This window comes from Danio rerio, chromosome 10 (genome assembly GCF_052040795.2).
Source record: "Danio rerio strain M-AB ecotype USA chromosome 10, GRCz13ab, whole genome shotgun sequence".
NCBI classification, from domain to species: Eukaryota; Metazoa; Chordata; class Actinopteri; order Cypriniformes; family Danionidae; genus Danio; species Danio rerio.
Genome location: NC_141030.1, coordinates 17,637,601 through 17,662,947, shown reverse-complemented (window position 1 = coordinate 17,662,947; position 25,347 = coordinate 17,637,601). Strand labels below are relative to the sequence as shown.

At 38.1% G+C, this 25,347-nt stretch overlaps 1 protein-coding gene across 3 annotated transcripts; it reads right to left on the bottom strand.

Annotated features, from left to right (window-relative positions):
* Positions 1 to 10,522: 10,522 nt before the first annotated feature.
* LOC147842018 (uncharacterized) lies at positions 10,523 to 18,330 on the bottom strand. 3 transcript variants are annotated; one of them, XR_015500934.1, is made up of 10 exons: positions 16,251 to 18,116; positions 14,087 to 14,821; positions 13,765 to 13,929; positions 13,466 to 13,563; positions 13,315 to 13,365; positions 12,283 to 12,664; positions 12,023 to 12,199; positions 11,701 to 11,815; positions 11,370 to 11,530; positions 10,523 to 11,276 (listed from the first exon to the last, which is right to left on the bottom strand). XR_015500934.1 is itself a non-coding variant. In XM_087270329.1 (9 exons), exons 1-9 carry the CDS (start codon positions 18,167 to 18,169, stop codon positions 11,491 to 11,493), a joined length of 1,788 nt encoding a protein of 595 aa, XP_087126455.1. In that variant the 5' UTR covers positions 18,170 to 18,330; the 3' UTR covers positions 10,523 to 11,490. The 3 variants fall into 3 exon arrangements, 2 of the variants coding, with proteins under 2 accessions (XP_087126455.1, XP_087126454.1); XM_087270329.1 differs by lacking the exon at positions 16,251 to 18,116 and adding an exon at positions 18,145 to 18,330 and having other exon boundaries at positions 10,523 to 11,530; XM_087270328.1 differs by having other exon boundaries at positions 10,523 to 11,530; positions 16,251 to 18,327.
* Between the last annotated feature and the right edge of the window lie 7,017 nt (positions 18,331 to 25,347).

The following is a 25,347-nucleotide window of genomic DNA, read 5'->3' as shown; positions in this document are numbered from 1 at the left end:
CTTGACCTTACAAAAGCTCCTTGGGCTTTCATTTTGTACATAATATCAAGTTCAGTTTGTAGATCAGTTAAGCGCTGTTTTTCTAAAGATGAAATGTTATCAGGTGGAATACTGGAAATAGATAGAATGTCTTGTACAAGTTTTTCTTCTTTAATTCGTTGCTCTTTAGCTAATGTGCTGCTAAACTTTCTCATATATTTTCCTATTTCAAATTTCAAAAGTTCCCAATTACTACTAAATATTTTTTCTTCTTTAGCTTTATTCCAATAAAAAGTTATCTGTCTTTCTAATTCTTGTTTTACCTCATTTAGTTTAAGTAAAGAGCTATTCATTTTCCAGTATGAGTTATATTTCATATTTAGGTTAGGGGACAAATTAATATTGATCGAAATCAATTCATGGTCAGTTAGAGGGGTCGGACAAATTTTGACATCAATGTAATTTTTATCAATATTATTTGACACTAGCCAAAAATCAATTCTGGACCGTCTAGAACCATCTTTATTGCTCCAAGTGTATTCTAAGTCAGTTGGGTGTTTTTCCCTCCATACATCAATAAGGTCCAATCGATTCATAAACAATTTTAAATTAGAATGCAGCACTGAAGTTTTACCAGGAGGCCATCTGTCCCTGATCTCATTTAAAACAACATTAAAGTCGCCTCCTAAAATTAGGAAAGCATTAGGAAATTTAGAAACCCAGTAAAGAATTTTTTTCAAAGTGATCATTTTAATATTATTTTTTAATATTATTTTAATAATATTATACATATTTTAAAATTAATAATACAAAATGACCATTTTCATGACGCTCTGAAAACAAAACTTCACCTCTGAAATTATTCTTTAAGCAGGAAACCCCAGCCGAACGCTCTGAACCGTGAGATAGCCAGACATCACCGCCCCATTGTGACCGCCAAAAATTCTCTGTAGTAATAGAATGTGACTCTTGAATAAAAACAAAGTCAGAATTAAAAAGTTTCGTAAACAAAAATAAGGCCTTACATTTAACATTATCCCTTAAACCCCTGACATTCAAAGAAATGATAGAAAGTGACATAAAACTTATAACATAAACCTTATAACCTACAAGTTGTGATTCTAATTAACGAGATTTACAAAAGGTCAGTAACGTTATTTTCACATGGCACCATCAAAAATCTTTAAACGCAAATAAACAAGTATTTTGTCATACTGCTTGGTTCGTCATAATAAAAAAGGTGGATTCGCGATGAAATTCTCAAGGTGAAATTACACAAAAAAAGTCCTCAGTAACGTTTGCCCATAAAGAATTATTGATGATTATTTTTAAAGTCCTTAAAGAGGTAATTAAAGAGAGGCAGTTAAAGAAGCCTGTCGAGGATGTTTTAAATGTCGAGGATGATTTCTCCTTCTCCCTTCACAAAAGCTTTAGCTCCTATAAAGTAGGCTATTTTCCCAGCCTTGCGTGTTTTTTGCACCTCTGGCCAGAGTTTCATTCTTCTTTCATGGGCACTTTTAGGAAGGTCTTCTTGGAAACGCTTCTCTTTTTCCCGCAAAAAGGAAGACGTTTTGGCGGCTTTCCAGACAGCATCTCTGATTGTGCGCGAGGTGAACTGGATAATGACGTCTCTAGGTTTGTTGTTGTTGCCATTCTGCGCTGGTCTTTAAAGGCGATGAGCAACATCGATACTTCCCAATAGCTTTACTTTCTCCGTGGGTAAGAGTGTCTGACAGATTTTAGCAGCTTAGTTGTGAATATCCTCGTTAATTTTCTCTGGAATACCAACAAGCCTGAGGTTACGTCGCCTTGTGTACGTTTCTAAATCTTCCAGCCGCCTTTGCATTTGAATTACTGGTTCCTCAACTCGAGTTATTCGTGTGTCACCTTTATCACTACAGAGTGTAGTTCAGAAGACATGGTGTAAACTTGGAAACTCCTCTTCGGTTATACAAAACGAATCCTCCTCGCTCATAGCAACGTAGTCGTGGCCGCCGCTAGCCTGAGATCATGTGCTATTACTTACAGTCTTAACTTTTTCAGAGAGAGCCAACAGTCCACGCTTTCGACCCATAGTAAAGCCAGAGCTAATTAGCAAGATTATAATGAGGCAAAGCAGCTAGATGATTCGAAAAAAGCTTATTTGCGACATATATAAAAATGTTTGGTGCCTGAGCGCAAAATTACGTCTACTCAGGTCGCCATCTTAGACCAACCCTACAGCGTACCTTTTTGTACTAATTCCAAAACGAAACAGCCATATTTGTCATTTCATTGCTTTCCCAGCAATGAAACTATTCAGAGGTGTTGGATTTGGGCTATTCGGAGAGATGAGGGGTGGAATTTACTGTGAGGAAGGGCAGCACTTTTGTGTGTGCTATGCACTTCACGGAGTATGAAGTTCACGTCCATCCACAGTCCGGTCGCAAATTTCTTACACCACAGGCTGTGCCTTCGAGGTTTTTATGGAACAACTGGAGAGAGGTTAAATCGCGTCAGACGAGGACTGCAAAAAGCACAGTCTGTTATGAGCAGGGGAAAAACACCACTGTCAAGAGTGATATCACAGTAATTAATTATTAGTTAAACAGAAAGTATATTGCATTTTATTTAGTAATATGAAATTACTAGCATAGTTATGTCGTGGAGCATTGGTATTGTGTTGCATAAACGTTACTTTAGTCTTTTAGTAATTTCCCGTTTAAATGCATAACTTACCATTAGTACATTTAAACCCACTTATAACATTTTCGTCAGTTCTGATTTAAACTACCTGAACCACCCATTTCAAGCATTTTAATTAAAGGGATAGTTCAGAATTAAAATTGTCATTACATACTCATGCCTAGTTTTTCTACAAAGGCAATTTTGTTAGAATGTCAGTAATTCATTAATTATAGTAGTAAATCGATTTTAATGTCTATTTGTTTACTGACATTCTTCAAAATACCCAATTCTTCTGTAATGTTAAGACAAATAAATAAATAAATAAATACATAAATAAATAAATACAGGCTTGGAAAAACCTGAGGGTGAGTGAATTATGACATAATTGCCAAATTGGGGGGACTGATAAGGGATAGCAAAGATATTTAAAGTCGAAAACAAATGTACAATAATTGAATTGAAAAGTACAATAATTGAATTAAGAATTTACAGTCATGTTGTATACTGTTAAATTGCACAAAACTGTAATGATAAAATACCAATTTTTTCACCTTTATGAGAAATGTTCTCCAATAATACATTTTCATGTTTAACGTTTACCATATGCACTTTTTTTTTAAATTAGGTGCTCTTGATAAGGCACTGGAAAAAATAAAGGAGCTGGAGGAACTGGTGGCAAGTCTTAATACCTCAGGAGCCCTGCTAGATACATGGTGCGTTTCTGATGTTGACTTCACGTATTTCATGAGGTTTCCAAACAAAAACATCTTTTTTGTTTTTTGGAGATCTATTGAGCCATCAGCATCCCATATTGTGTTCTGGTCCAAAGCTAAGAGGGTTGTAATTTCAACTGCAGAGAAAGAGGTTGTGATGCCAAGCCTCAAGCGCAAGTTGCAACTAATTGATGAGTTTTTCACAAGTTCACACTTGCATTCATTTAAGTATAAAGTATATTTGGATTGCTGTCCGGGGGGAGGGCTCTGAGCTCGAGGAGACACCCCAACTCGAGTTATTCCCCTTATCAGGAAACAAAGAGGAGTTGGGATTCGAGCGAAGTATCTAGTCCGGCCCCAGAACGCTACCCCCGGGAATGTAATGCAAGAGGTGAGGTGAAGGGGTGGTGGAGGGATGCTAAAGTCGTGAGATTCTGCAGGTAAGACAGCTTTGGTATATATAGGGGTTGCTCAAGAACTGATTTGATGATGGGATAATTGTCAATGACGTACTCGATACTGAAACTACTGCGCATGCTCCTCCCGAAATTTGTTTACAAAACATCACTTCATGTTTTGCCTGCGTGTTGCTGTTGGTTTAGAGAGAGAGTTTTGGCTGAAATATTTAAACTTAGTACTTCTACAGTGAGTCGCGTTGTAATAACATGGTCAAACTACTTATAGCTTGTGTTGGGATCAATTAAAATCTGGATGACCCAGGAGCTGGTGCGACGGACAATGCCTGTGAAATTTCAGCGGTACTGCCCAAATGTAAGGATCATTATGGACCATCATGGACGGACCAATCGGATTCCATACTTCAAGACAGCGTGTGACTACGACATTGACGTGTACGTCGCATGAACATCCGGAAAGCTACGGGCTCAAATGGCATCCCTGGACGTGTACCTAAAGCATGCGCACACCAGCAGACGGGAGTTTTCATGGACATCTTTAACCTCTCGCTCTCGGTCTCTGGTTCCCACATACTTTAAGACAGCTACTATTGTGCCCATGCCGAAATCAGCTAAAACCACATGCTTGAATGACTGATGTCCAGTCGCTTTGACACCCATCTTCAGCAAGTGCTTTGAGAAGCTGATTAAAAAGCACATCTGCTCTGTACTGCCCGCTCACACTGACCCTCTGCAATTTGCATACAGGAATAACCGCTTCACTGATGATGCAATTGCTTTCACCTTCCACACTGCTCTGTCTCACCTGGAAAACAAATCACATATTTGAGAATGCTGTTTGTGGGCTACAGCTCAGCATTCAACACCATAGGGCCTGCCAAGCAGGCGGTGAAGCTTCAGGATCTGGGTACACACAGCTCTCTGTGCAACTGAATCCTGGACTTCCTGTCAGGCAGACGCCAGGTGGTCAGAATGAACAACATTACCTCATCCACACTGATCCTCAACACTGGTGCTCCACAGGGCTGTGTTCTCTGCCCATTCCTGTACTTCATGTACACACATGACTACAGACAAACACAGCTCCAACGTCATCGTTAAATTTTCTGATGACACAACAGTGGTGGGCCTAATCACTGATAATGATGAGACGGCCTACAGAGAGGAGGTGCACACTCTGACGCAGTGGTGTGAGGAAAACCACCTCTTACTGAACATCAGCAAAACCAAGGAGCTGTTGGTGGATTTCAGGAGAGAGAACAGAGAACACACCCCATCACCATCAACGGGACACCAGTGGAGACAGTCAGCACTTTCAAGTTTCTTGGAGTCCACATCGATGAGGATTTGACATGGACTGCTCAAACAGACGCAGTGCTGAGGAAGGCACAACAACGCCTCTTCTTCCTCAGGCATCTCAGGAGGTTTGGAATGAGCCTCCACATCCTCCGCTCGTTCTACACCTGCACTTTTTTCCATACTGATAAACTTGCGGTGAACTGTTATTGTGATTTTTTTTTTCCAATTTACACGGTTGTTGTTACATGGTCCAATTTACAGCATGGATGTTGTAGTGTAATTAAAATACCTTCAGTTAAATAAACTTTAGCGACTTCCGGTTTCGATATGAGCGAGTAGCACGCACGTCAAGACAGCTCAAACTGAAGCTCACCGTGGAGCAACTAACTGAAAAATGCATAGACCTCGAAAGCCGCAGCGGAAGACAAAATATACGCATACTGAACATTAAAGAGGGTGCTGAATTCGGAGTGAAGCCTAGAGATTTTGTTGCTCAACTCATGACAGAAACCTTGTCACTTGAGAATCCTCCACTTGTGGATCGTGCCCACCGAGCTCTACGCGCCCGCCCTGGAAATGATGAACCACCTCGCGCTTTCATTTTGCGCCTGCATTATGTCCACGAGATGGAAGAAATAATGCAAAAAGCGGCTAGGATGCAACAGATTGTCTTCAAGGCACAAAGAATTAATATCTTTCCGGACTATCCACCTGCTGTGGTAAAACGACGCGCACTTTTCAAGCGCGCGAGGGAGTTGCTGAAGGATAAACCAGGAGTGAAATACGGACTGCAATACCCTGCTAAACTGAGGGTATCACACAACGGCAAAGAGTTCTACTTTACCGACCCAGACAAAGCGGTTAGGTTTGCTGAAAGCAACTTTGAAATACCAGGAACAGTGGAAAGGATGTCAGACTCAAGATAAGTCAAGATAAGAATAACGTAACTGTTGAACTTTAATTTTGAACATTATTCTCTAAAGGACTCTTGTTTCGTTATGTTATATTGAGATGTTCTTCAAAACTCTTTATTACGGAGCTGTGCTGCTGATGCGAGTTTGTTTTTGGAAGTTTAAGGTTTGATAATTTTGAAAGTAATTGTCTGTCTGTTTTTGAATAACGTTTATTTTAACCTTATACCTTACCTTATAGTAAACGAACAGTGAAGATTATTGATATGATCTTTTTTAAATCAAGAAAAAATAACAACTAAATGTAATAGGAAGGGTCTCAAATTTGTCTCGTGGAATGTAAAAGGATTAAATCATCCGGTTAAGAGAAGCAAAACAATAGCGCATTTAAAATCTCTTTCCTCAGATATAATATTTTTGCAGGAAACTCATCTAAAAAAAGATTCCAAAAATAAACTGAAGGGTAGCTGAATAGGAAAGATATATCAATCCGATTTTTCAGTTAAATCTAGGGGGGTTGCTATTTTATTTAGAAAAGGGGTTCCATTTAAACTAAACAACCTGGAAACAGACAGGGAAGGACGCTACATCATTCTATCTGGTGAGATCTGTGGCTTACCAATTACGTGAATAAATTTGTACGGTCCAAACCATGACGAACCAGAATTTTTTAGAAAAATATTCTCTTTAATCCCCAAACTATCCCAAACCAATCTTGTCATAGGCGGGGACTTTAATTGTGTCCTTGACGGATCTTGATAGATCCTCGATTAAAATTGCCCCACATTCTAATTCAAGACATTTTTTGAATGCTTTTATCGATAATTCTAATTTGGTTGACATATGGAGACTTATGTACCCAACTGAAAGGGATTATACATTTCACTCACATGTGCATAATGTATATACCCGTATTGATTTTATTTTAGTAGACAGCAATCTCATTTCTAATGTTTTAAACTCTAATGATCATGACATACTGATTTCAGACCACGCCCCTGTTTCATTTGAAGTCATTCTTGATCAAACATCTTTTACTCGTCCATTGTGGAGGATGGACCCTCAGTTAACAGCTGATCCTAAATTCATAGATTATATGAATTTGCAACTAAACATATTTTTTGATTGTAATGATAAGCCAGAAACATCACCAGCATTACTCTGGGAAACGTTAAAAGCGTATATAAGAGGTTGTGTTTTATCATATCAAGGGTCCAAGAATAAACTATACAAAACAAAACTAAGTGATTTGGAAAAACAAATCCACCAGCTAGACATTGAAAATGCAATAAACCCCTCATTAGATGTTTACAAGAAAATTTTACAGTTAAGGTACGAATACAATAATATAGTCTCTGCTAAAATTTATAGAACTTTTCATTATGTAAAACAGAAATATTTTGAATTTGGAGAGAAACCCCATAAATTACTAGCTAGACAGTTGCGCAAAATTGATAGTGAAAGAACAATCCATAAAATAAAAACCAAACATGGGACTCACTGTATCGCAAATAAAGAGATAAACAAATGTTTTAAGGAATTTTATTCAAAGTTACACTCCTCAGACACTGAGTTTGACTCACAAACAATGGACTTATTTCTTTATAAATGTAATCTCCTCAAGTTATCTCCAGAGGACAAAGCATGTCTTAATAAAAACATTACTTTGGAGGAATTAAAGATCACTATAAATACTTTAAAAAACTGTAAAACTCCTGGTCCAGATGGGCTGCCTGCTGAACTATATAAAAAATTCGGCCACATACTTACTCCATATTTGCTTAAAACCTTTCAACAGGCATTAAAAACTGGACTACCTCCAACTTTCTCTAAGGCTATTATTACAGTAATTCCTAAAAAAGATAAAAATCCAGAAGAAGTTGAGGCGTATAGACCTATCTCTCTCCTCAATGTTGATCAAAAAATATTGTCTAAAACACTCGCTAATAGGCTCTGTAAATTTATCAATAAATTGGTTAACGTAGATCAGAATGGATTTATTCCAGGAAGAAGCACTATCCATAATATAAGAAGATTATTTAACATAATTTATCACCCTAAGGCAATCCGAGACAATTTGATTGTAATACCATTAGATGCCGAAAAGGCATTCGACCGAGTCGAGTGGGGTTACTTGTTCGCTGTCCTGGAGAAATTTGATTTGGGTGATGATTTTATAACTTGGATAAAAATTTTGTACAATAGTCCATTAGCACGTGTTTTAACAAATAGAACAATTTCAGACTCTTTTTATCTTAAAAGAGGAACCAGACAGGGTTGCCCTCTCTCGCCTCTTTTGTTCACATTGACGGTAGAGCCTCTTGCAGAAGCCATTCGATCCAATTCTTGCATACATGGCTTTCATACTTCAAATACTATTAATAAAATAACATTGTATGCAGATGATATTTTGCTTTATATCACCCAACCACAAGTGAGTCTCCCAGCTGTACTCAAGATTATTAATACTCTTGGGAAGTTTTCTGGCTTTAAAGTTAATTTAGAAAAAAGTGAACTCATGCCCATTGGTTTAAAAGACCTATCTATAATACATACTTCTCCATTTAAGGTGTCCACAAAAAAAATTGTATACCTTGGAATTGTAGTTACTCGTAAATACTCTCTACTCTTCAAAGCTAATTTTAACCCCTTATTGTTGAAATCTTCACATTATGGTTGGAACAATCGGCTACTGCCCCAGACTGGCTTCAGATAGAGCGAGATTACTGCCATCCTTATGATCTTGGAGCAATGTTATTATCTCCAGTGATAACAGACCAAACAGTAGTTAATAGTATTGTTACAAAGAATCAGTTACGTATTTGGAGACAGATAAGAGAATATCTTAAGATAAAATCACTTTCTCTCCTAATCCCAATTGCAAATAACCCATCATTTCTCCCTTCAAAATTAGATACAACCTTTAATCAATGGAAGAAGTTGGGTATAAACACAGTTAAGGATCTTTATATAGATGGGGTTTTAGGTTCCTTTACTCAATTACAACAGAAATATAACCTTCCAAAAATACATTTTTTCAGATTTTTACAAATAAGAAATTACCTGCGCACACATAATGTTTCCCTAGAGGAGGTCCCGCCCTCAATTGCTGATGATTGTCTCACACAGTGCAGGGGACAAAAACATCAATTATCTCTAATTTATGAAAGGTTATTTGCAGCTAATGCCCCCACTACAAAGATGATCAGAGAAGAATGGGAACGAGAGTTTGGCATCAAAATTTCAGAAGAGATTTGGCAGAATAGCTTAGAGGACATTGATAAACAATCAATCAACACTAGATTATGCCTCATCCAGTTCAAGGTCTTACATAGGCTACATTTCTCCAAAAAGAAATTACATAGGATTTTCCCCAACATATCTCCCATTTGTGATAAGTGCAAATCAGAAGAAGCTGATTTAGCTCATAGTTTTGTATTCTGTCATAAAATACAGGGATTCTGGAATGAGGTCTTTAAAGTGCTTTCAGATGTTCTTGATCAACATATAGATCCTGACCCAATGCTTATTATATTAGAACATTCTGATTATACATATTCATTGAGCAGTCCACAACAGAAATTCCTTGCATATTGTTTGATTACAGCCAAAAAGCTGCTATTGTTGTATTGGAAAAATGTTAATCCTCCAACTGCCAAACTATGGCTTGAAGAATTGATATCTACTCTGCACCTGGAACGAACAAGATTTATTTTAAAAGGCAATATTGGACAATTTCAGAAATTTTGGGGCCCTTTCTTTTATTACTTCATGGGGAATTCTTCCCCCCAAAGCAATGTATTGTAACTAAAAGTTGTTTTGATTATCACTGTAGTGTATACTTACAGGCTGGGCTTGGGGTGTTTGTTTTTTTTGTTTGTTTGTTTGTTTGTTTTGTTTTTGTAAATGTATGCATATCAGAAAGCTAATCCTGTGATTATTGTAAGTTTATTCAACGACCAAATAAAAAACTTATTTGACAAAAAAATCAACTTTAGCATTCATTTAGTTGCTCAAGCATAAAACGAGACAAAAAGCTTTTTACTCATGCAAGCCCGTCAGAATCGGCAGGCTAGCGCAGCTCCATTGAATATACTTGGGGGAAAAAATGCTCATATTATGAAAACATGGCAGGGGAAATGTAAATTAATCCAGTGCTTCTTGTACAATCTGAGACCCACTTTAAATCGGATATCGCTCAGCCAGTGGAGATCGCTGATTTTTAAAAAGAACTGACCTTAAATGTGCAGATTTTTTCATTGACATACAGTTGACCAGAAGCAAATAACCCAGGTTACTGACAAATCCTTAGTCCTATTAGCATGCTTTGGCATATACCCTATCAACTTCCATTGTATTCGTTTTCCTACTATGGACATCAATGGTTACAGATTTTCAGATTTGTATCTTCTTCAGTGTTCAACAGATGAAAGAACCTCATCAGTTTGGAAGCACTTGAGTAAATAGTTTTGGGAGAACTCTCTCATTAATTGAGTAAGGAGTCATTTAGAAAACTCACAGAAATGATGATCAGAGCTTCAGTTTGATTCACAGGATTTTATTTGACTTATTAACAATATATAAAAGCAGTTCATCACAAAACAATTCAAAGAACAATTCATTACAAAACAATCATGAACACTTAATTATAAAACAATCAGTCTCTCTTATGACAGAACACCAGATTCATTTATGAGGTAGAAAATAGTTGAGCAGATCTTTGATGACACTTTAGAGGAGAAAACTGTGACAGCACTGGATTTCCTGATAGAGTTTCATCATTAATTCAGTTCAATTCATCTTCATTTCTATAGCGCTTTTACAATGTGGATTGTGTCAAAGCAGCTTAACGTAGAAGTAAATTGAAACTGTGTCGGTCCAGTTTTCACAGTTGAAGTTCAGTTCAGTTCAGTGTGGTTTAATTGTCACTTCTGAAAGTCCAAACACTGAAGAGCAAATCCATCGATGCGCAGCTCCACAAGTCCCAACCAAGCAAGCCAGCGGCGACAGTGGCGAGGAACAAAACTTCACCAATTGACAAAAGTGAAGGAAAAAAACCTCGAGAGAAACCAGGCTCGGTTGGGCACGACCATTTCTCCTGTGGCCAAAGGTCTTGTGCAGAGCTGCGGTCTAGGCACCATTCATTACCATTATTGTCATTAGTTACTCACCTCATGTCCTTAGTTCATATTCATGTTTAGTTCATATTGAGAACACAAATTAAAACATTTGAGATGAAATCTGAGAGCTTTCTGACCCTTAAACCGCACGTTAAGAAGAGCGTCGCACTGCTGACGTTTAACCCAGAGGCCTGCGCGACTTCCTCTCATTTAAACAAAGCGTGGGCACATCTGAGGTAAACGTCAGCAGTGCGACACACACACAGTGCAGGACAGAGCTCTCATCAACACACATCATAAACTGACACTGAAGAAAAGTAAGATCTTAGGGGTTTGGAATGACATGAGGGAGTAATTAATAACCGATAATGCTAGTTTAGTGACTTTAATGATGCTTTCCTCTTCTTGGGATCTTTAGTTTTTTTCTAAAATGAAGAAAAACAAGCAGAAACAACACAAAGTTATTTAAGCAGTGATATGAAGGGCTGTCAAATAAGACTTGTGACTCTAAAAAAAGCAGAAGAGAAAACAACAGGAATAGCATGAAGCAAAGAAAGAATGAAGATGTAGTTTTGTGCTCGGTGTGTTCCTCTACCTCCTCTTGTTTAACTGCTGCGCAGGATTGAACCACTCGTGCTCTTCTACCTGATGTAACTTTAGCCGGTTAACTGGATTACGGATGAAACACTGGGAAATCAGGTCCTGGCATTCTGAAAAGTGACACAGAGAGTGTGAAATATGTCTGCATACTCAAGATCCATGAACGTGTTTATATCTTACTACATCAAATTACAAAACATCCACAATGAAATAACTGTAATATCTACAGTAACCATTATATTTAATCCTTTTTTACTCATGACTGACATATTTTATTCTGTCACTGAGGCTGAGATTTATCAGAGGTGTCTGATTACCTGTAGAGAACCTGGGGCGTATCTCAGCGGATTCAAACATTATTGAACGTTCGTCAGTAAAGGGCATATATGCATGCAAGATTTCATACAGCACGATGCCAATTGTCCAGACGTTTACTGGGTCAGCATAGAATATGGGGAGCGTGAAAACCTCAGGTGGCGTGCATATAGCAGCTCCTGTAAGAGAGACATTTTCAGAATTCAGTCATTTCATAAGACAATACTGTGAGCAAAGAATCTAACACAAAATGCCAACTCACCTTGATAATCATCGCTGTCGAAAGGCTCGCTGGTAATTGGCCAAGCACAACCAAAGTCGATTAATTTGAGCTGTAATCGGGATTTCGACACCAGGATGTTCTGCGTGTGTATATCTCCATGGAAAACTCCACGCTCAGTGCAGAACTTTACAGCTTGGATCAACTGACGCATTAACCGGCGTGCTCGCTTTTCACCAACGTCAAATGTTTCATTGATGTACTGTTCCAAGGTCTGGTATGACTCTGCGTACTCCAGACTGAGAATGAAGTTGTTCTCATTCTCAACCCAGTCGTGTAATCCGATGATGTTTGGACATTGCGGAGCATTCGCCAACTTAAGCATCACTGCCACTTCCGCGAGCACAGGTGTGGAATGACCATCCTAGAAAGAAAAACAGATTTCAAAGATATTACCAGAGCAGAATGGCACAAAGTACAGCAACAAAATCTTCACTAAGTAAATAATCACTGAGCTCCATGTTTCGACAGGTTTGCTTGTATTTGAACATTTAATCATGCAGTTTAAGCTAAAAGAGGAATCTACATGTGTGTGTTCTGTCCGTCTCTATGGCTGAGCACATGCACACAACAGCACAAGCTCTCCTCAGCACTATTGAAGACATGAATGAATCATCAACACTCTAATAAATCAAGCACATCCCATGCTGCAAAAGTCACGCTACATGATTTCACTGATGTCCACGTGAAACTGAGCTGTGTGTAGAAATAAAATAAAATATGCAGACTGCTTTACAAGGGGCCAGGATATGACGCAATGATCATTTTAATCTGCATTAATGTTAAATGAATTTTCATTAACTCCACAGCCCTACATTCATGTGTTCAAAACTAATCTCTGGGTTTATTTCTTCTGCTGAACACAAAAGAAGATATTTAATGTTGAAAACCAGTAAGCAGTGACTTTAAAAGTATTTTCTGTTTCTACAATGGAAGTCAGTACAAGAGAAGGACAAGTGAAGGACGAGTAAATGGTCAGCACATTTTCACTGTTGTGTGAATTATTCAACTTACAATGTCGAGATAGCGGTCGTCTTCATCCTTGTTGATAAACTTCAGGGCAACCTGCAGAGAAAAAACAACAAATTAAATTAAAGCAAACAAATTTAATATATTCAATAATCAGGAGGAAAATGTTGATTGAATTTAAAAAATAATTCTCTACCTTTACTCTTTTACGATGCTTGTAAGATGCCACAAACACCTGGCCAAAACCTCCTTCTCCAATCAAGGCTCCTACTTTAAAATCAGACAGATCTAATCCTGAAAAACACAGAAAAAAAGCAGGGAGATTTACTTGGATTGTCTGGTATGAAACGGATCAAATAAATCACTCCTAGCATTTGAATCTGGATTTAATGCAATAAGCTGAAAGCAGTAACTTCTATCAGAAATGCAGGAGTAAATTGATTACTAATTTATAATAATATGATTTACAGAAAATAGATGGAAATGATGACTTACCACGAGGAGGTCCAGAAGCCTTGTTAGCTTCCTTTAGCTCTGGTTGTGGCGTAAAATGCTGGACTATATCTGTGTCACAGCACAGGAAAGGGCGCGTTACAGCCTTCCATACTCTCTTAAAGAAAGCAGAGACTCTTTTCCCTTTCCTTCCTTTCTTGGGTTTTTCTAAAATGAAGAAAACAAACAGAAACATCTTCATGAACAGAGCTGCAGCTAGTAATTAATACACAATTAACAGCACAACAAATGACACTGTCTGATTTACAAGCTAAAAACAACAAAGCATAAAAATAACAGATGAACCAAATTCAGGATGACTCACCATCAGTCCCATCAATTTTAGAGGGGTGTTGAACAGACGGAGGCGACTCAGGACAGGCCGAATCTGCATCCGTCGTTTTCTTAATATTGGTGAGGCCATGGACACTGATTGGCTGAGGATCTTCCCAGATCTGGCCTGGCAGACACACTAGCTCAGTATCAACATGACCGGTCAGGGCCGTTGGTGACTCAGGACGGGCCGGATCTGCTGTTTGCTTGATCCTGGAGGGGCCCGGAACACTCAACAGCTGAGGATCTTCAAAGATCTGGCCTGGCAGCATCTGCTCAGGGTCAACATGATCTTCGATGGTCGTTGACTTGATTCTGGATGGTTCTTCAACAGCCAACGACTCGAGGCGGTCACAGACCTGGACTGGCGGACACATCTGCTCAGGGTCAACATGATCTGTGAGGGCCGTTGAGGACTCAGGACGGGCCGGTTCTGCATTCGGCACATCTGCTGTTTGCTTGATGCTGAAGGGGCCCGGAACACTCAACGGCTGAGGATCTTCACAGACCTGGCCTGGCAGCCACACCGGCTCAAGGTCTGCATGTGCTGCGACGGTCCTGAAAGGACCTGGAACAGGCAGATGCTCAAAATCATCGACATCCGACTGTGGTTCAAAGGGAGCCACTCTGTTCCAGTCACAGCAAAGGAAAGGGCGCTTTACAGCCTTCCATGCTCTCTTAAAGAAAGCAGAGACTTTATTCCCTTTCCTCCTTTTCTCTGGGTTTTCTAAAATAAAGGAAATGAAAAGGAAAATATTAGAAAACTCTTTAACCACAGGTTTAAAATAGACAAACTGCTGTAAATTAGACATATAAAAGACAATCACACAAAAGAAACAACAATAATAAATGTACAATTATAATAGAAAATGTTTGAAAACTGAATTTATTTTATGGAATTGCAAATCATTTCTATGATGTAAAATGACAAACACAAGCTGACAAATAGTCGTCAAGTCATATGTCCATATTAGACATCAGGAAAAATCCTAAAAGCAACTATTTAGCAAAAATAAACATTTCACTCCTGCTCACACAAAATGCAAACTATTATAAGAAATGATTTTGAGTCAATATTCTGAGTTTTACCAGTTATAGTTTGAGCTATTTAACAATCACCATCACAATGTTTAATCAAATTCATTTGGCCTTTTATTTGTTTGTCAGTGGGTGCTACATCTACATCTACATTCTTCCTCAAGCACAACTTCTCCACCACAAAAAAAAAAAAAACTAATAAAACCAAATCAACATTGTTCAGCTTTCCATTAGCAATCGTCAAACTCAAAGAGAACAATTTATCTCGCTCTGGAGCTTCAGTTAAGAAATCTGTGAGTAAATTATAACTTTAAACATTTAACAATCTGTCTTAGAAATCTAAATAAAACAGAAGTCTTAATCCAGAACTTCAGTTACAGAAACAGAGCTCTAGACATTTATTAATATAGAGGTGAAGTTGGTTTTATATTTGCACATTTGTTCATTTAACAGTCTCTATATTGTTTACCATGCTAATTGAAATATTGGGTTGGAAACCGTATGACTTCAAATCAACATTAGCACTATTTAATTGATTGTAAACACTGTTATACGATGATAGTCACTGGCTGTTAAAAATATTTCCCCATTTAGAATTTGAAACAATATTTTTCTGTTATTATAAGAAAGTCAGAACATTCTGAGAAAGTCAGAATGTGTGAATATAAAACCAACTTTACCTCAATTGTAATAATTCATCCCTGATTGAACAAATGAAGACTTAAATATAATATTCTCACTCAGTTTGCTAAAATATAACAAATATTCCTCCACACCATCAAAAATAAGAAAATTACTGTGCAGGTCTACACATAGGATTTAAATTAAAGTAATATTAAAATTATTTTTATCAGTAAAGTTAACAAGGCACAATTTCTGTTGAGTGGAAATGAGAAACTTAAAAGGCAGAATGTCAGTACATAAAATATCAGCAGAGCTCAAATCACAGTCAGAAAATATACAATATCAGAACTACACTAAACAATTACAAACACGAGAGGTTGAATATTTGCCTTTTAAGCCACCAAGTCGCCTTATGTGGCGATATTATTATTATTATTGTACTTTTTATTAAACAATACGTGGGAATACAGCGTTTTTGTAAACTTTTATCTCACCTGTTGGGCTTCTCGTCATGGTAGAAGATGTAGGAGAAGCCATCGTGTTACTTTGATGATTATCGTTGACAAATACAGGCTCAATCAAATTAACTCGAGTACAAAACACAGCTGACATGTTATTTGCCATTTGAGATGCAAAACAAGTCGCTAAAGTCGTTAATCACTGTTCACTGTACTCGTTCGTTTGTCACTCTGAGAAAATTCTGAACTTGTTCTGTCCTATGACGTAACGGCGTTCTATTTATGTCATCATAGGTGAAGTGAGCTACATTGCTTCTTTCAGACGCTTAAAAATTCAAGATATTTTTGTCACTATGAAGGTAAAACTGATATATCAGAGAACTACATTATTAACTTTTTTATTTTGTATGGAAAATATTTTATTCATAAACAAAAATTTTCCAATTCGCAGACTTATTTTTCACATTATTTAATTGAAATTGATGTTTTTATTAATTCTCTTAGACTAGTTAATAACAAGAAAAGTGATAGATTCTTGGATTATTATGATAAACATTTTGGGAATATCACAGATACATAAGTCCTTGTTTCCTCTTGCTGTATTTGTGTTATCTATGTATCTCTGTTTAATTAAAAAAAATCTCTGTTTTGTTTCAAAAAACAAAACCAGCGAAGATACATTCATTATTTTTTACCAATAAATATATAAACCTGTATTAAATGTATTTAGCAATAAATTTACAAACATGTATTAAAGTTTTATATCACAGTCAATAATAAGTGGACATTTGTGCTTCACATGTAAAAGGTTGAATAAGAAATATGAAGGGTTGGGCTAAAATAGTCTATAAATTATTAGTCCACAAGAGAAAGAAAAAATGTTTTATGATTTATTAGGCAAATAACAAACCGAACCGCACAAATAACCTCACTAGAAATTGGCCATCTGAATATTAAAACAATAACAACAGTAATAATTATAATAATGTCCTTCCCTTTTAATGCCTCTCTTGTAAATAAGTCAAATTCACTGATAATGACGATCATTATATTATCGCTAAAATATGATCATTATCAGTGGATTTGACTCATTATAAAAACTCCATTTAAAACGTGCTGATTTATGGACTGCTTTTGGTGCTGGACACTTTTTATTCATCGTTTTGTGTTTAACAACAGCTGCCATTTAATATTAATTGAACATTTTAATTTGATAATTTCTGTATAAAAATAAAACGAATTTAATGTAATGAAATAATAATATAATGAAATAAATACTTAAAGAAATAAAAGTAAAAATGTTGAATGAAGAGAAAATGCTTCATATTAGCCTAAAGACCGTGTAGTTGAACATGACTAGTTGACTTTTTTGGCAGATGAAGGAAAGTCAGAACACATGTTTTATGCTTATGGTAAATGTGTCTTGATTTATTTGGCACTTTACGTGTGTTTGGCTGTAAAGGCGAAAAGTTTCTCTTAACTGGCGCAGGTCAGATTTTCTCCAGGTCATCATTTATTTCATTTAAATTCATTTTGTGTAAAAGAATACATTAATTAGACCTGTCCAGTGTCGTCTGGAGTGTGTCCCAGACCGCAATCTGAAGTGGTTTGAGCGATTGGATTAATATCAGATCAGAATAAAGCGAATGAAGTGAGCAGGTGTAAACAGCCTCATAACATGGACGGGACGGGATCAGCGCTTTTTGCTGTGACAGTTGACAGCGGAGGACTTCGCTTGGTAGTAAAGCCTTTATCGGACAGTTATTTTCCAAAATTGTAATGGCACAGCAGTCAAAAAATAAATAGGGAAAGTGAGGTCATGTACGAGACATATCAATAACGGCAAATATACAGGACGCCCCGGCTAATGCGGCCAGCCTAGAACCTGAACGGGACAGATCTGTTAGGAAGTAACGTCAGCCAGCCTTACCCTGTTTGCCAGTCTTTTTGAACATATGTTCAATATTCTGCGACAATGACGCTGCTGCCTGCTTTCTCTTCGTCTCTCTTGCTCTTTTCGCCCCATAATAACGTTATTCACTATGGATGCCGCATCAAAGATTCAAATGTCAGTTAAAGTTGCCGCTCGGTTATGTCACGTGACTCGCGTCACATTAATGTGGCTTTGAGGCTCCATGGGATTCAAACTACTGACCATATTTATTTAAAAAATGCATTTATTACTAAACAATAATTAAAAAAATTACAGAAAATAATTAAAGAACAAATTCTGGACATTTTGGCCGTCGTTTGAACCACCTGAACAGCCCCTGCCTGCTTAGTGCACCTACAATTATTAGTTCTGTTTAAAATGCGTCAGAAAGACAAAATATGATACAATAAACTTGCTTTAATTAAAAAGCTCTTGTTATAAAATTAAATAACTATATACATTATAACCAAATATTTTCAAGAGGCCAATCAGCTATGAGTAAAATTTCCTTGCGTCATCACCTTTATTAGTAGGAGAGAAATCTTTACATTTATCCAAAGTCTCGCAGAAATTCAAGTGAATAAACTTTTTACAACAACAGCAAACAAACGAGCTCATCTATAAATGTACCATAATGAAGAAGTGGACGATGATAATATTATTCTCCATTCGTGAAATCTACAGGCAACATAAACTGCTTTCAGAACAATTATTGGATTATTTTCTGAGGATCATATTTATTATTATTTACGCTAAATATGAGATTATTGTCGATTTTAAAGCAGTGCATTACGAAAGGTCATGTGACTGACGTCCCTGACGTCACTTCTTGCGGAAATGTAAGGCCTGTTGAGAGACGACTGAATAAGTGCTTATAAACACAATCAAACCCACCGCAATCTGTTGGTTGAGAGACGAGGCGACTTTTTAGAATATTTCTGTGCGGATCCTGAGATTTCTGAAACTGTTCGAGGATTTCTGAGATTAGGCCTATTTCACAAAATGGCGATCGAGACCGGAAGTAGGGAAAACTTTGTTCCGGTAGAAGCAAAGTGCAATGGCGGAGGCTAAAAGTAACCAATCTTACAGCGTACCTTTTTGTACTAATTCCAAAACGAAACAGCCATATTTGTCATTTCATTGCTTTCCCAGTAATGAAACTATTCAGAGGTGTTGGATTTGGGCTATTCAGAGAGATGAGGGGTGGAATTTACTGTGAGGAAGGGCAGCACTTTTGTGTGTGCTATGCACTTCACGGAGCATGAAGTTCACGTCCATCCACAGACTAGTCGCAAATTTCTTACACCACAGGCTGTGCCTTCGAGGTTTTTATGGAACAACTGGGGAGAGGTTAAATCGCGTCAGACGAGGACTGCAAAAAGCACAGTCTGTTATGAGCAGGGGGAAAAACACCACTGTCAAGAGTGATATCACAGTAATTAATTATTAGTTAAACAGAAAGTATATTGCATTATATTTAGTAATATGAAATTACTAGCATAGTTATGTCGTGGAGCATTGGTATTGTGTTGCATAAACGTTACTTTACTATTTTAGTAATTTCCCGTTTAAATGCATAACTTACCATTAGTACATTTAAACCCACTTATAACATTTTCATCAGTTCTGCTTTAAACTACCTGAACCACCCATTTCAAGCATTTTAATTAAAGGGATAGTTCAGAATTAAAATTGTCATTACATACTCATGACCAGTTTTTCCACAAAGGCAATTTTGTTAGAATGTCAGTAATTCATTAATTATAGTAGTAAATCGGTTTTAATGTCTATTTGTTTACTGACATTCTTCAAAATACCCAATTCTTTTGTAGTGTTCAGACAAATAAATAAATAAATAAATACATAAATAAATAAATACAGGCTTGGAAAAACCTGAGGGTCAGTGAATTATGACATAATTGTCAAATTGGGGGGGACTGATAGGAGATAGCAAAGATATTCAAAGTTAAAAACAAATGTACAATAATTGAATTGAACAGTACAATAATTGAATTAAGAATTTACAGTCATGTTGTAAATTGTAAAATTGCACAAAATGTAATGATAAAATACCAATTTTTTCACCTTTATGAGAAATGTTCTCCAATAATACATTTTCATGTTTAACGTTTACCATATGCACATTTTTTTTTAAATTAGGTGCTCTTGATAAGGCACTGGAAAAAATAAAGGAGCTGAAGGAACTGGTGGCAAGCCTTAATACCTCAGGAGCCCTGCTAGATACATGGTGCGTGTCTGATGTTGACTTTCATGAGGTTTCCAAACAAAAACTTCTTTTTTGTTTTTTGGAGATCTGTTGAGCCATCAGCATCCCATATTGTGTACTGGTCCAAAGCTCAGAGGGTTGTAATTTCAACTGCAGAGAAAGAGGTTGTGATGCCAAGCCCCAAGCGCAAGTTGCAACTCATTGATGAGTTTTTCATGTTTTGCCTGCGTGTTGCTGTTGGTCTTAGAGAGAGAGTTTGGGCTGGAATATTTAAACTTAGTACTTCTTAGTACTTAGCGTTGTAATAACATGGTCAAACTACTTATAGCTTGTGTTGGGATCAATTCAAATCTGGATGACCCAGGAGCTGGTGCGACGGACAATGCCTGTGAAATTTCAGCGGTACTGCCCAAATGTGAGGATCATTATGGACCATCATGGACGGACCAATCGGTTTCCATACTTCAAGACAGCGTGTGACTACGACATTGACGTGTACGCAGACACAGTTAAATGCTTCATCAGGAAATGCGTAGAAGACGTGGTCCCAACAAAAACTGTCTGTATCTACCCCAACCAAAAACCATGGATTAATGGCGAAGTTCGAACAGCCCTATCAGTGTGAGCTTCCGCCTATAAATCCAGAAATGCTGAGGAACAAAAACAAGCAAATTACAACCTCAGAAAAACCATCAAAGCAGCAAAACTACAATACAGAGACAAGGTAGAGGGTCAATTTAATACCAATAACAGAAGGAGCATGTGGCAGGGACTTAATTACATCACAGACTTTAAAAGTAACTAACCCGGCACTGTAAACATTGCTGCATCTCTCCCAGACGAGCTTAACTCGTTCTATGCCCGCTTTGAAGCCCAGGACAGCGCGCACACACTGCACGCTCCAATGGCTGAAACCAAAACCGCCAGCACACTCTCTGTTTCTGTAGTGGACGTAAGATCTTTCCGTCGCGTGAACATCCAGAAAGCTACGGGCTCTCTCGGTCTGTGGCTCCCACATGCTTTAAGACAGTTGCCCATACCGAAATCAGCTAAAACCACATGCTTGAATGACTGGTGTCCAGTTGCTTTGACACCCATCTTCAGCAAGTGCTTTGAGAAGCTGATTAAAAAGCACATCTGCTCTGTACTGCCCGCTCACACTGACCCTCTGCAATTTGCATACAGGAATAACCGCTTCACTGATGATGCAATTGCTTTCACCTTGCACACTGCTCTGTCTCACCTGGAAAACAAATCACATATTTGAGAATGCTGTTTGTGGGCTACAGCTCAGCATTCAACACCATAGTGCCTGCCAAGCAGGTGGTGAAGCTTCAGGATCTGGGTCTACACAGCTCTCTGTGCAACTGGATCCTGGACTTCCTGTCAGGCAGACGCCAGGTGGTCAAAATGAACAACATTACCTCATCCACACTGATTCTCAACACTGGTGCTCCACAAGGCTGTGTTCTCTGCCCACTCCTGTACTCCCTGTACACACATGACTATAGAGTGGAGGAACTATGACGTCAATTTGTATGCAAAAACCCGGAAGCGAGTTAGCATTTTAGCACTTCCAGTTCCCTCGTCCCAAAGTCAATGGGTTTTTTTGAATGGGGTTTCAGTAAAATCGCTTAAATAAGGTCCGTGGCAAACACAAATTCAAGATATTTTCACGTTTTGTTCTACGACAAAACACATCAGTTACAGCACACTTTTGAATTTTTAATTCGGCCATGCTTCTTTAAAAAGACGGTTGCTATCAAGTTGCTAAATGGGACTATAGGTGGTGTCGAAGACATTATACGTCATCGAGCTGATCTGGTCTGGAGCGCAGCTCGCTTGTGTTGGGCATTTGGATTTGTCAGTTATTTAGGTATTTTCATGAATAGTATTTTATAGTTTTTTTGTGTTTTTCTAATTAAGAATTCAGATTGTGTATAGATAATGCCTTCACATGTAAAGGCTGTCGAGACAGATTCATTTGTTGATCATTTATTTTAATTAAACTATATTATGAAGATACTGCTCACCAGTGCAAGCCTGTCTCTCTCCTGCCCTCAGTAATGCAAACGTGTGAATAAATGTGTAAAAATACAGACATATTTTAACGTTTTCAAGTGATTTTTCGTCTTTTTTTATTCATCTGAACACATTTAACTCATCATAACTGCAATATTTACACTCCTCCATAAATTTTATAGCAGATGTGACTGTATGGGCTGCTTTTCGCTGTACGTCGTGTCATAAAATGAATATTGAATGTTGCTCTATGTCCATCATGATGGAACTTTCAGCCATTTGATAGACTTGTTCCTCCTCACGCCTCATTTCTGTCATCTGTTAAGGTAAGCAGGCTGTGTGCGCGAGCGATACACTTATTTAAATATGTCCGATGAAAATACTATATACGCAGTTTTAAAACTTTTAGAACAACCGCAAAGCAAAACAGATGTATTTCCCACGTAAAAACTATCCAAAAGGCATATAGGTCTATGTTTTTTTTTTGCATATTTATTTGTTTAATATATAGCGTGGATTATAATATAATATACAGAGAGATTAACTCTGTCATGGACATTATTTCTAAAAAATAAGCTTGATAATTTGTCTGTAGCAGGGTGGGTGTAACGAGGAGACTGACACGGAGGGATCCATTATGCAGTATTTATTTAATCACAACTTCACTCAAACACACAATATGCACCGGAGTGCACACACACACACATCCACAGTAGTAGTATGGCTATCAAGACTGATGATGAACAGACACAGAGTGAGTTACCAGGCATGAGTGGAAGGGAGTGAACGAGAACCAGGATCCGTTATGCAGGCTTGGGTCAAGGGCAGGCAGCAAGGATCAGAGTCCGTATAACAGGCATGGTTCGTGGGCAGGCAGAGAGAGAATCAGAGTCCGTATAACAAGCGTGGGTCGTGGGTAGGCAGAAGGCGAAGCAAAGTAAGAAACAGGCTGGAGTCGTGCACTGGAGATCAGGCTGGAAATAACGCTCATAAATGCTGGCCTTCGCACTGAACGAGTGTTTGAGTGCGGCTTATAAGAGGTACGTGGGTCATTAGCCAGATTCCAATCAGGTGTATGCGCAATCAGTGTAGATGGATGACGTAATGCTAAAAGTCCGGAGATGGTGGCCTCTGCTGGCCAGCGAGGGGAGTTACTGGGACCGAGTCGGTGACAGTGGGGCTGACGTCACAGACGAGCGCCCCGAGGGCACTGTAGTCCGTTTATAGCCTAATGTTAGCTTTTTAACTCTTGCGTTTGCATTTAAGATCCAAAAGTGTTCCAAGTTGTATTTTCGTGTGAGGATTATCCGGCTGGACAAAACGTGTAAGTGTAATTAACTGTGTTTGAACACAGAGCTTATTATTTGCAATCTTCGAAAAGCCTACGGGAAAATCCTATAGGGATTTTCACGAGGGAACCAGTTTTATGCTAGTAGCCGATTAGCCTACAAAGTGACGTCATAGTTCCTCCACTCTATACAGACAAACACAGCTCCAACATAATCGTAAAATTTTCTGATGACACAACGGTGGTGGGCCTAATCACAGATAATGATGAGACGGCCTACAGAGAGGAGGTGCACACTCTGACGCAGTGGTGTGAGGAAAACCACCTCTTACTGAACATCAGCAAAACCAAGGAGCTGTTGGTGGATTTCAGGAGAGAAAACAGAGAACACACCCCATCACCATCAACGGGACACCAGTGGAGAGAGTCAGCACTTTCAAGTTTCTTGGAGTCCACATCGCTGAGAATGTGACATGGACTGCTCACACAGACGCAGTGCTGAGGAAGGCACAACAATGCCTCTTCTTCCTCAGGTGTCTCAGGAGCTTTGGAATGAGCCTCCACATCCTCCGCTCGTTCTACACCTGCACTGTGGAGAGCATCCTGTCTGGCTGTATCACCACCTGGTATGGAAACAGCACCAGCAGCAATCGCAAAGGCCTACATAGGATTGTGCGAACTGCTGGACGTGTAGTAGGAGGTGAGCTTCCCTCCCGTCAGGAAATCTACACCAGGCGGTGCATGAGGAAAGCTAAGAGAATCATCAGAGACTCCAGCTAGTCAAGCCATAGACTTTTCTCCCTGCTACCCTCAGGCAGACGGTTCTGCAGCATCCGGTCACGCACCAGTCGACTAAAGGAAAGCTTCTTCCCTCAGACTATCAGACTGATGAACACTTGACACATCACACACAGACTCTTCCATACCCCTCACTACACAATCAATATGTAGCATGCACTGCACTTTAACCACATAAAAACAACACTGTCTACAACTGTGGTTACACCTATTCATTGTACATATTGTTGTCAATTTTACATTTTCCTGTTTTATTGTCGAATATGCTGTTGTATTTTTCACTGTCTGTATTTTGCACTGTCGTTGTATTTGTGCTATCTGTATTTTGTACTGTCTGGAGCCAGCACCTGGAGCTTTTCACTCATCATAGCACACATGCTGCTGATGATGTAACAATAAAAGTGATTTGATTTGAATTTATATATATATTAATGGAATATGATCTTTACTTCTAATGATTTTCAGCATTAAAGTAAAATCACTCATTTTGACTCAGTGTATTTTTGGCTACTGCAAGACTGATGAACTGCAAGTAACAATTGACTAGATATCTGTCAGTAGTGATACACAAATAAACAAGGAGGACGTATAAATCTCTTCATTTATTTTGAGCACTATTGCTCTCCTTATTCCTTTACATTCAGACATTTAAATTGAGGACAGAAATGTATTTAAAAGTTATTGTTGGTTACTTCTAAAAGATGCTGTAATGTTATTGACTGGTGTCTTGTGTTTCTTTTAATAATGATTGAACATGTTTCTCTTTTATCTGTTATTTTTGTAGATTTTGTCTTGATGTTGCTGGACAATGAAGAACAGACAGGAACTGGACAGCTTGTGATGGCAGTAACTGAGCAGAACAGCT